The sequence below is a fragment of the Salvia hispanica genome, chromosome 4 (genome assembly GCF_023119035.1).
Source record: "Salvia hispanica cultivar TCC Black 2014 chromosome 4, UniMelb_Shisp_WGS_1.0, whole genome shotgun sequence".
NCBI classification, from domain to species: domain Eukaryota; kingdom Viridiplantae; phylum Streptophyta; class Magnoliopsida; order Lamiales; family Lamiaceae; genus Salvia; species Salvia hispanica.
The window spans coordinates 50,551,488-50,563,800 of NC_062968.1; the positions used below are offsets into that span (position 1 = coordinate 50,551,488).

The following is a 12,313-nucleotide window of genomic DNA, read 5'->3' on the forward strand; positions in this document are numbered from 1 at the left end:
GATGAGCTCCCTCACATTGACATTCCACGTTTTAACATTGTTGGGATTTTATCCCATGAAAAATAGTGAAAATAGCATTTTGAGCGGCCGGAGGCATGACGTTGGCATAACATAAGATTACGAAATCCAATTGATCATTTGATGATGAAGAAAGATTCGCTTTTTTATTTTCCCCATCGACATTATTCATGCACACAATTGTAACAAGTTAAAGAGAAGAAATATGTTTGTTTTTTTAAAAAAAAAGAAATGACTCAATTATAGGACAACCTCAAAAGGAATACTACAATTCAACTACATATAGGCATGGAGGAAGTACTCCTTTCTTCTCATTGCAAGTAATCAACTTCTTTTCAATATGGGAGTAAGAAAATGATATTTATTGAGTTAAGTAGAGTGTGAAAAGTTAAGAGAGAATAAAGTATTTTTTTTACTAAAATGAAAAATTAATCATTTAAGATGCGACAAATTAATTTAGTACTTAGAAGTTAGAGCACTTTAAATTGAATTATTCCTTGAATTTTTTAGAAAATATTACTTTTTTCGGTCCTTGTTAATAGAGACATTTTTTTTTCGATATAGAGTTTAAGAATATTGTGCTAGATCGATGGTGAAAAACTAAGAGAGACGAAGAGAGAATAAAGTAAAAGGGGAAATTACTTTTAACCAAAAATAGAAATAATTACTTGAAATTTCTTAAAATAGAAAAATAACTCTATTAATAATAAGATAGTAACCTATTTTTATGGGACAAATGAACTATTAAATTTAGGGTTCAGTCTCCACTATTTTCTTTTCTCACTCATCAATAAGCATCGAAGAAAACCTCGTCTTCTTGCTCTTCAAATTTAGCAAAAGGAGATACTCCACTTTTGTAAGAGTGATAGTTGTAATTTGCATTACGTTTCAAGTATTATATTTTTTTTTGTCAAGGATCCTTAATTTCCGGACATTCCCCTAATCATAATTTACTACATATTCTTTAATTGTACACTATAAAAATATGAGAGGGACAAAAAATTATAATCATTTTTTCAATGTTGACATTTTAAATGTCAAATAGCACTATAATAGGGTTGAATTTTTCTGTTTGATGTGTTCACCAATCACCATAGCTCTCTTGATGAAGTGAGTATAAGCTTCGATCTTCTCCCACAATTCATATTCAAAAAACAACAAGAAAAAGAGAAACGATGCAATGAGCTTGAAACTCATCAACTTCGATTTCTACACTTGATCATTCATTTTATCTGCCTCATACAAAACGATAGGTAACATTCAATTCCCCCTTCGGCAACTGGAATGTCTTAGTATTCTGACGAGAGTCACGCCAACCATCGAAAAGTCTACTCACATCAATGTTCACCTCACCAATAGAAGCGTGTCCCACACTTCTCTTATAGTAGAGACGCACCACCAGATTCCCTCCCGTTACATCTGCTACAGGGTAATGCACGGTGAAGTTCCACGTCGGATCCGGCCCTCCCGCCTCGTACGTGTCGGTTTTCGTGACCTTGCCGCCATCTAGTTGGACCTCTGCGTACACTCTAAACCGGTGGCCGATCCGACGTTTACACTGGAGGTTGTCGACCGAGACGAGGGTTAGATCGAAGCTCGTTGCATCTCCGAATGGTGTTGTTGGTATGGAGCGGTTATGTTTTGGAGCGGAGTAGTAGTGGTTTGTCATTGTTTTGTTTTAGAGGAACTGGTTTTTGAGAATTAAGCTTTTATTGTTGTACATAACATATATATAGTAGTACCTCACAACTGAAATGGACTCCATTTGACTTGTACTTTGTTGTTGACTAAATCAAAGTATTGGCCCAATGATTATTTAACTTAACAACTTGGATGTGCCCACTTGAAGGAAGAGAAGGAAATACTTAAGTTATTAGGGGTTTCACAAGTTGAGATGTAATTAGGGGTTAAATTATTTATGGGAATTTGACACCTTGTGAGATTAAAAATAGGGCACAAACAATAATACAAAGACTACTAAAAGTTATAAAACCAATTTGGAATTTGATAATGGCTTGGTTGGAGCCGCCGGAATTGATGAAGAAAGATTCGCATGCAAATTGGAGTACCATTCTTCTTAGTAACTTCTCCTGGCCTCCCTAATAACCATACACATAATTGTAGGAAACCAAAGTTTAATAACTCAGTAATTAATCTTGAAATAAGTGAAAATAAGATCTATTGCATTTTTTTATAAATTAGTAAAAGCGGAACTTGCCAAAATGACATTATTTTTTGGTTCAATTCTTGTAGGTACCACAATTTTAAAAATACTAAAGTCTATTTTTGGTTTTTTACATTTGCCGTAAAACACTTTTTAGTGTTATACATTAAGTTGTGTCCTTTTTGTCCCAAATAATAAGTTTTGGTGCAAACTAAGTTTGCCGTTATAATTAACGGTCAAACATGTTTGACCAAATTAATGACTTAATTATAATATAATTAACCTAAAACAAAAATTGTTTAAATTAAAAAAAATTACTTAAATATATCTCTATGTAATACTCGCTATCTACGTAATTTGATAAACACTAAAACTTGGTGAAAAAAGAGAAGTTTTTCATTAATCGTACTAAGGAGTATTTTACTATAATGGTTATAAATTTTAAGGTAATTTTGTTACGATATGTGGAAACAAATTTCTTTTAAATTTTTATTCTAAGTAAATTTTCTTTTAATTTAATTAATTTATAATTTAATTAATTTTTTTATAAATTATAAAATTAATTAAGTTAATTAGGTTATAATTAAGTTATTAATTTGATCATTAGTTTTAATGAAAAAAAGTTAAGTTTGGACTAAAAACATGGAGTATTATTTGAGAGCAAAGGTCACACACCTAATGTAATGGGCTTTAGTCTTTTAAAAATTAGTTAGAAGAATTATGAAATTTTGATTTGTTTGCATTAGTTCTATGGAAAATAAATTCAATCGTCTACGTGCATATCATAGAAAATAAAAAATAAATATAAAAAAAAATCGCCTCAGACAGAAATACAAAAGTTCCTTCCAAATTCCAATTAATGCTACACGCACAAATGAAGTTTCCTGAAAATTTGTTAAATCACCAATTCTAGTAAGTGAAGCTTCGGCGTCAGCTATGCTAGATCAATGAAGAAACAAGAACAACATATACACCTTAATTCCAACATAAATCACACAAAACAAAAGCAACATATATAGATGGAGTTAGAGGCAAAGTTATAATCTTAATATTGAACGCTCAATTAATTTTAATATTTATGACATACGCCCATTAGTGTTGGGTGGTCCAATTATTGATCTGAAGGCCGATTAAGTATAAATAAACTCAATAAAAGAACGGAAAATCTTATCCATCCTTATTAAATATTCATCTCTAATCCCATTAAAAATGAAACGTTTTCTGAAATGGAAACAATATATCTTTACTTTTTCTCTTCTCTTCTCTTACTTAACCTTCTCTTCATTAACTCATAATACAACATTGTATAAAATTTGGTGCCGAAAGTCAAACGTTTCATTAAATTCATTAAAATTTAAATTAAAGTTTAGAAATTGAATAAGTTGGGAATCGGGATTGTATGGCTGATGCACTTGAATAGTTGTGGTCTCATGAGCAATTAGCTGCTTACTTTCTGTTTTATTTTAAAAACTATTGTATATTTCTTTCATTCCACCGTCCCAGAATATGAGTCACATTTTGTGTGAGCACGGATTTTAAGAAATGTAAAAAATAATGAATTGAAAAGCTAGTGGGATATGAGACTCACTTTTATTTATATATTAATTTTAAAATAGTAAAATTAAGTGAAGTGGATTAGTGGAATGTTTATAGTAAAAGTGAAATGTGACTTTTACTATGAAACTTAAGGGAGTAATAAATTGAGCCACACAACTAAAAGTCTAAAACTGAGAAATAGAAATGTCTCTCTTCATAGCTTGAAATTTATCAACTTGGATTTTTACACTTGGATACCAAACTAAATAATGGAAAACCTTAACCAAAATACAAGATAAAATTAGAATAGAGGCTCGCTAGCAACTTGTGGACTGGTCATCATTTTACCTTTTTAATTTCCAGCTTATGCAAGAGCAAAACGATAGGCAATATTCAATTCCCCCTTCGGGAATTTGAATGAGATCCCAGTATTCTGAGTAGGGCAATCAGCGAAAATTCTACACAAATCTAGGGTCACCTGACCAATAAAACTGTCCGGAAAAAAAGATCTCTCATAGTAGAGACGCACCACCAGATTCCCTTTCATGTCATTTGTTAAAGGGTAATGCACGGTGAAGTTCAACGTCGAATTCAGCCCTTCCGCCAAGTACCTACTGGTTTCCCTGATGTCACCGCTGTCTAGTTGGACCGTCGCGTACACTCGGATATTCGGGCTGAACAACCGTTGCTGGAGGTTGTTGACCGAGATGAGGGTTAGATCGAAGCTCGTTGCATTCCCGAACCTTCTGGCTGGTGGGGAACTCCATGTTTTACTACGGCTGTATGCCATTTCGACTTTTTTTTTTTTTTTTTAATTTCGATTTTGCTGTTCTACTCTATATTTGTATATATAGGTGATGAAGCTGAAGCCCCAAATAATTAGTTTACTTTTCTGTGGTTGTTGAATGAGTTTCTACTTCATGAATTGGTCCACACGTGTTTTGTTGTGGACTATATATATCAGGGTCGACTTCTCTGCCTTGTAGACTTTATTGTCTGAAAGCAAGTGAAAGAATTGAGTATATAACAAGTTGAGCTGTAACTACATGTAATTAGGAGTTTAATTAAGTTTGATAATAAGAGTAAAAATAGGGCACATCAGTTTAATCCGGTGAAACTTGTAAAACGGGCTTACTGATTATTCAAAAACGTCATTTTACTATTTTTAGAACTTTGTTTCGTAATTTTCCATTTTCAATAAATTGGATTTTTTTTTTAGAATTCTCCATTTCCGATTAGGCCATTTTTGACAAGATTGAGGAATCCAATTGAAACAAGTTCAAGATTGATTTCCCCATAAGCCATACATAACTAATCTTGAAATATGTGAATATATGACCTAGCTAGGTAGATAAGCTTATATGAATGCATTTTCTATAAAATAAATTACAAATTATCAATAGTCGAGCAACACTCAAGGAAGGTGAAAACAAAGAATAAGTCTTGACTTTATAAGTTGACTGTATATCTCTTACAAGTTACGACTAATGTCTAATGCTTATGCATATGATGTTTCCTTAAAAATTTTACACCACCAACCCTTTTGACTAGGGAAGCTTCCCACATATACAATAGCTAGACCAATGAAGAAACAGCAAGGACAACATACCTTAATTCCAACACAAATCACACAACAAAACAAAAACTGCATATATTGACGGGTCACGGCCGGAAAGTTAAGAAAATTCAAACATTTCGAACACTCTCAAGACAATTAGGGAGTAGTTTTTCTCTTCAATATACGTTTTTGCTTTAAAGATTGCAACACGAAGACTTCCCAATGAGTTGTTTGCAGGCACCTATGCAACTATTCATAATTAATTTTCTGAGTTTGTTTATAGAGAGCATCCGGGAAATAAAAAATGCAAAGTGATATCCCCAAGACCTATTAAATTGGTCATTTTGTATTTGAACTTTAGTTTGACTTCTATACATGATGTTGTCTGACTTGTTGGTGATAGGTCTATAGACATTTATAGTCTTATAGAACTGTATAAAATCTTACAATTGAGTTTAAATATAATAGTCTAGCCACTAGACAGATACTATATCAAAATACACATGGTACATACGTAGTAGTTTATATCATGAGTGTTACATGAGCAAAAAAACTGAAAGAATGAGTAGTATATTAATGCAGAAAACGACGCAGCCCATCTAGAAGTTTGCTCCAGGCCGGACGAGTGCGCCTGATCGAGGCCCAACTGCTGATGATGCGAGAAACCAATTGGTGGTGAAGACCTGGCCCAAGAGACCAGCAGCAAGGCCGCCAAAATATTGAGACTTCAAGATAGAGTACTTGGATTATTATGATATTGTTATATCCTTTTGAATATCTTTTGTTTAAATGATCTATTCTTAGGCCAGTTTATAGTACTCCATTATGAATGAAGTCCAGCCATAAGGTTTTATTCTAAAACCAATTGATTAAGTTGACTAAGTAATTAGTTAACTAATAAATTAAACCTTAAATGACATAAAGTATGCACCAAGAAACTAAAGCTTATTGTTTTCCCGCTTGCCACGTAAGTGTCAGTTCGCGTGAAATGAGTAAAAGGAATGTTTATGCATTAAGGGTTTCACAAGTTGAGTTGGAACTATGTGTGATTTGGAGTTTCTAATGCCAACACCATGCAAGAATGACCGAATTGATAGAAAATTTTCATAAACCTTAATCAGTTTCTTAAAAACAAAATGTATTATCATCAAACTATTTACATGAGGTCACAAAATGCTAAAGAATGGAAAGGAAATAATAGAAAATTAAATAAAATAGTTAAATGACCATTTCACCCCTCAAATAATGCCCGATGGACAAAATCTGTCATGAATTAGCATTCTAATTCGATGGAGTTTTGAGTTCAATTCCTTGGCCCATTTCTCAAGTCTTTAAGTTAAATTTTAAATGATTTCGAGAACGTGATTTTCTAACTTCATCAGCTATAGCTGCATAGTTTAATTATCTACTATGATAGTTTGATACCATGTAAGATTAAAAATAGGCTCATTGCATAACGCTACTAAAACCAATTGGGCATTTAATACTCCCCCGTCTGCCATTAGGAGTCTCGTTGACTTTTTTGCACTCGTTTTATAAAAATGATACTCCCTCCGTCCCGACTAAGATGACACATTTCTTATTCTTCACGGGATTTTACGAGTTATTGGTTAATGTGGTTAATTGGAGAGAGAAATAGATAAATATTAAATGGAGAGATAAAAAGAGTTGAATGTTTAATTGGAAAGAGAAAAAAATTGTTGGGTGTATTAATTGGAGAGAGAAAGTTATCAAAATAGAAATGTGTCATCTTGATTGGGACAAACTAAAAAGAAAAGTGTGTCATCTTGATTGGGACAAACTAAAAAGAAAAGTGTCATCTTAAATGGAACAGAGGAAGTGATAAATAGTTAAAACCGAGAAATTGTAAAGTAAGAAAGAGAATAATATACTACAATAATATTAATTTACTACAGTATTCTTTGTCCACTATAACAATATGAGAGTGACAAAATTATAATCATTTTTACAATGTTGACATTTTAAATACTTCTATCAAGTAGTACTATAATATGGTTGAATTTTTCAGTTTGTTGTGTTCACCAATCACCATAACTCTCTTGATGAAGTGACTATAAGCTTTGCTCATCGCCCACAATTCATATTATAAAAATAACAAGAAAAATCTACACGATGCAATGAGCTTGTAATTCAACAACTTCGATTTCTACACTGTGTACTAATCAAAATACAAGATCTTAGCCTACACTTGATCATTTATTTTAAAATTTGTGCCTCATACAAAACGATAGGTAATATTCAAATCCCCCCTCTGCATATGCCATGTCGTCTCAGTATCCTTACGAGAGTCACGCCAACTATCGAAAAGTCTAGTCAACTTTATGTTCACCTCACCAATACAAGTGTGCCCCACACTTCTCTTATAGTAAAGACGCACCACCAGATTCCCTCCCATTCTATTCGTTATAGGGCAAGACACGGTGATGTTCCACGTCGGATCCGGCCCTCCCGCCTCGTACGTGTCGGTTTTCATGACCTTGCCTCCATCTAGTTGGACCTCGGCGTACACTCTAATCCGGTGGCCAATCCGACGTTTGCACTGGAGGTTGTCGACCGAGACGAGGGTTAGATCGAAGCTCGTTGCATTTCCGAACCTTGTGGTTGGTGTGGCGTTCGTATGTCTTTGAGAGAAGTCGTAGTTTTCCATTGTTTTGATTTTGGATATGGTTTAGTTGTTCTGCATATAATATATATAGGTGATGATGTCCCAACATTCCCTCACAAATTAATAGGTTTAGTTTTATGTGGTTGTTGACTACATCAAGCTATGTAGTATGATATACCCTATTTCATGAATTGGTCCACTAATTATATTTTGTATGGGGACTAGATCTATCATAAGCCTTGGCCAATGATTATTTGCAAGATCAACTTGTCTACCTCATGATTTTATTAACTCACCCACTACTTCAACTTGGATGTGCCCACTTGAAGCTAAGTGTAAAAAATACTTAAGTTGTACACATGTGTTGGTCAAGTGGTAGAGTACTTAGTAATGCGTCAGTACAAAGGTCTTGAGTTCGAATCTATTGTGATAGCACTTTTAAATTTTTTGAAAGGTATTATACCCTTCAAAAATGGAAATTATACTCCTCCTTAAGATATAGGGCTTTCACAAGTAAAAAGATGTTTTGCCCTTGAGCACTGTATGATTGCAACTAGACTATGCTAATATATATTGCTCTAAGGTTACAAATACACAAAGATACTTCCAAAGCTAGATGAATTGAATCAAGTCCATCAAGGTTGTACTATATGATTTCAATTTCACCAATGGATCTATTCATAACTAATTTCTCACTTTGGTTATAGATAGAGCAGCCGGAAAATAAAAAATGGCACTTGAAACCTAGTTGGCCATTTTTTATTTGAACTTTAGTTTGACTTCTATACACGATGTTCTCTGACTTGTGGCTGATAGGTCAAGACATACAACTGGATAAAAGAGAACAATTGAATTTAATAATCTATTAAGTCATGTGGCCACTAGTCACATAGTAATTTATATATGATCCATGGTTGGTATAGTTTATAGAAGTGTGATATGAGTTAGATCATAAATACTCTTGTACAACCAAGAGCTGAAAAAAATTGAAGGGGAGTGATCAATTGCTAACTCATCATTTAATTGCTAACTACAACTAATTTAAGGCCATAGGATTTTAGAAAACGTGTGGTCTACAATTTGCCACGTGTAATTTTCGTTTTTATTAATAAAATAAAAAAAGATAAAAAAAAACTCCAAATTAGGGTTTTGGATGAAAATGTCAATATAGTGTTTCGAAAATATCAACACAATGCTTTGAGAATGTCAACACAATGCTTTAAGAATGTTAACCCATTGCTTATATTGACATTCTACATGTATTATATTGACATATTTTATATAGTATGTTGACATTTCTGCTTGTACGAAAAAATTAAAAAATTTTGAAATTTTTTTCAAATTTTGACGTCGGAACATATGCATGTAGGATATCGTTGGAATCCTTATGAAATTATCTTTAATTTGATATATGTTATATGAATTTAAAGTTTTGGGATTTCTTTTAAAAGTTAGTTATAACTAAACATGTAGTTAATTGACATTAATACCCCTATTGATATTTTTTGGAATTAATCATATGGCCTTATTGACGTTTTTCGTTGATCGTATTGACATTTAGGGATTAATGATCTAAGCCCTTAATTTGAATATCTAATGGCTATTATTTAGTTGTAGTTAGCAATTAAGTTATGAGTTAGCAATATAACACTCTTCATTTTTACTATTTTTAGCAAGTGGACTTCACATTTCACTAAATCACTCTACTCACATTTAAAAAAAATACAATATATAAAAATAAAACTCATATTCCACAAATTTTTCTACTACTTTTTTTAAAGTCAAACAAATTCTTATAATCCAAGTCGGTAAAAAAGGAACCTCTATTAATTAGCGGACGGTGGAGCAGTAAACACATACAGTATTTAATTACATACATTTGATGTAACAAGAAAATAAAATGCGGGATTAATACTTAGCTTCCGGTTAAAATAAGAAATTTTTGTGTTAGAAATGATAAAGAATTAATTACTACAAATAAGGCTATTGGTCCCTTAAATGACAAAGTTTGGCATAATTGGATATTTCCAATGAACTTAAAATTTGGTATTAAAAAAAAAAAAAAAAACATGAACTTATCCCTTGTGAATTTCAAATTTCTCATGAGTTGGAGAAAAAACTGATTCCGAGAAAAATTCACTGCAAAGCCTAAGCTCTTGGTTTATACTTTTGTGGGAATACTAAATTTTGGCAAGAGTTTGTGATTTTGACTAATAACCCTTCATTAAATAATCAAACCTTAAATTACCTTTGCTTGAGAAACTGGAAATGTAGAGTACGCAAAGTTACCATCCCTATAAGTTGATGAATAAATATCATAAACTATATAACAAGACCGGATCCAATTATCGAATAAAAGATTTTCAATGCATCCAAAACACGTAATTCAAAAGCACATTTTTTCATGATCCAAACTATACAATCCCTAATCAACTAGTGAATCAACAATTTTAATTGTCATTTTCTCAAATACTCAAACAATAAACACTTTTTTTTTAAAATCTAGGGCTCAAACTTCATCGTTTCCCGTCATCAACAAGCGTCATAAAAAACCTCGTCTTCCTCCTCTTCATCCGAGGAGGGCCTCCGATGATCATCGCCATCGTCGTGATCAGACTCGCCGCTGAGGAGGAGCATCGCTCCTCCGACGAGCACCAAGAACCCTACGGCCTCAAACGCTGTCTTCCACCCGGGCGACGGCTGCCTGACCAGCATCGTCTCGCTAAAACTGTACAACAGATTCAGCCGCCCCTCCGGCGTTCCCGCCACCTCGTAGCTAAGAATCTTCCTCGACATCCGCCCCATGTCGAACAAGCTCTTCACCGGAATCTTCACTTTTCCGACGAGCCTATCCCCCAGCGTCCTCTTGCACATCAGCCTCACCACGAGGCTCACGCCCGGCCGCCTCACGGTGTCCTCGCTGACCGTGTAGTCAGAGACGAAATTCCACCTCGGATTCGTCCCCGACTCGTAGTCCACGTGGCTTTTTCTGGTGGTTTTGGAGTCTCCCTTGAGAGAGAGCTTGGCGTAGACTTTCATGCGGCCGGTGTTTCGGACATTGGGGAGATTTTGGGCTGAGACAAGAGTTATTTCAAGTTTTCTGCACTCCATTAATGTTTATTTGCAGAGCTAGAATAGTTGAGTTGTTTTTTTTTTTGTATATAAAGGGAGGAAGGTGAAGTGGTGAAAATGTCGGCCCTTGAAAATCGGCATAAATTTTGATAGTTGTTTAATTAAATAAACACATTGGTTGAACTAACTAGTTTTGTGTATTATAATAAGGTTTTGGCCGGTTAGTGATGAGGAACTTATTTTTTATTCAGATAAGATATGGTTCTTTTTAGATAATTTTTAGGTAGGAAGTCCGGCTTAGTTCTTTCTTTGTCTCCTTATTCTCCATCATTTTCGTGTATTTGCAACAAAGATCTCACTCACTCTCAAGTTTGAACACAAAATGAGTGTGTTATAAATTTGGTGGTGACGGTTGATTATTTTTTTTATTGAAAATTGAAATTGAATGGCATAGGATTTTTCCGAATAGAAAAATGTGACATATTATTTCATTCTTCCTAATAAAATTTGGGGTCTCTAATGTCACGATCTCATGTCCTGTAATAGAAGATTTTAGAATTTAAGTTCCACTAGAATGATGCATTAGGGCAGTAGGGCATGTATTGATCGATGAATGTGAAAAGTAGCATCAAAGTGATCACATAATTGAGTGTTTAATTAATTAGTACATATAGATTTATTTTGTATGCATAATTGTTTACACATAATATCCACATGTACTAAATTTACAAGTCAACGCGGCTTCGTTTTGGGGTGACAGTTGGCCACCGGACTTTAGGAATTGGTGCTTTGGTGTGGAGATATACCTCATCTGTGGAGAACCAAAGAAGAACGAAAAGGAAAAGTTACGGTGGAATAATATGTAAATTGTTTACTTCGGAGAGTAAAATAAATTCATTCTTTGTTCTAAGGAAAAATTATCGAAAAAATTAGTTTGAAAATAAATCCAATTTTTTTTCCTAGTGATTTAAAAATTATACTCCTTCCGTTCATGATTAAATATCACATATAGTGTGATCACGAGTTTTAAGAAATCGTTTGACTTTTATAAAATAAGTGAGTAGAAAAGGTGTAGAGCTACTATACTCCCTCCGTCCCCCATTAAGAGTCACACTTTTTCATTTCGGTCCGTCCCCAATTAAGAGTCACACTTCATTTTTACCATAAATAGTAAGTAGGTCCCACATTCCACTAACTCAATTCACTCACATTTTATTATTAAACAAATATAAAAAAAAGGGTTCCACATTCCACTAACTTTTTCAACCAACTTTTTTTTATATTTCTTAAAACTCGTGCCCGGTCAAAGAGTGACTTCTAATAGGGGACGGAGGGAGTA

At 33.6% G+C, this 12,313-nt stretch overlaps 3 protein-coding genes across 3 annotated transcripts; all 3 read right to left on the reverse strand.

Annotated features, from left to right (window-relative positions):
- Positions 1 to 1,255: 1,255 nt before the first annotated feature.
- LOC125221337 lies at positions 1,256 to 1,687 on the reverse strand. The gene has a single exon (XM_048123460.1). The coding sequence runs from the start codon at positions 1,685 to 1,687 to the stop codon at positions 1,256 to 1,258; it is 432 nt and encodes a 143-aa protein (XP_047979417.1).
- A 5,825-nt stretch (positions 1,688 to 7,512) lies between these two features.
- LOC125221338 lies at positions 7,513 to 7,944 on the reverse strand. Its single transcript, XM_048123461.1, has one exon. It carries the CDS (start codon positions 7,942 to 7,944, stop codon positions 7,513 to 7,515), a length of 432 nt encoding a protein of 143 aa, XP_047979418.1.
- Positions 7,945 to 10,229: 2,285 nt separating this feature from the next.
- Positions 10,230 to 11,045, reverse strand: LOC125217767 (protein SRC2 homolog). Its single transcript, XM_048119295.1, has one exon. The coding sequence runs from the start codon at positions 11,011 to 11,013 to the stop codon at positions 10,435 to 10,437; it is 579 nt and encodes a 192-aa protein (XP_047975252.1). The 5' UTR covers positions 11,014 to 11,045; the 3' UTR covers positions 10,230 to 10,434.
- Between the last annotated feature and the right edge of the window lie 1,268 nt (positions 11,046 to 12,313).

What these genes read in the sequence shown, in the direction of transcription:
- LOC125217767 (XM_048119295.1), bottom strand. Translation starts at nt 11,013, where the DNA reads ATGGAGTGCAGAAAACTTGAAATAACTCTTGTCTCAGCCCAAAATCTC.
- LOC125221338 (XM_048123461.1), bottom strand. Translation starts at nt 7,944, where the DNA reads ATGGAAAACTACGACTTCTCTCAAAGACATACGAACGCCACACCAACC.
- LOC125221337 (XM_048123460.1), bottom strand. Translation starts at nt 1,687, where the DNA reads ATGACAAACCACTACTACTCCGCTCCAAAACATAACCGCTCCATACCA.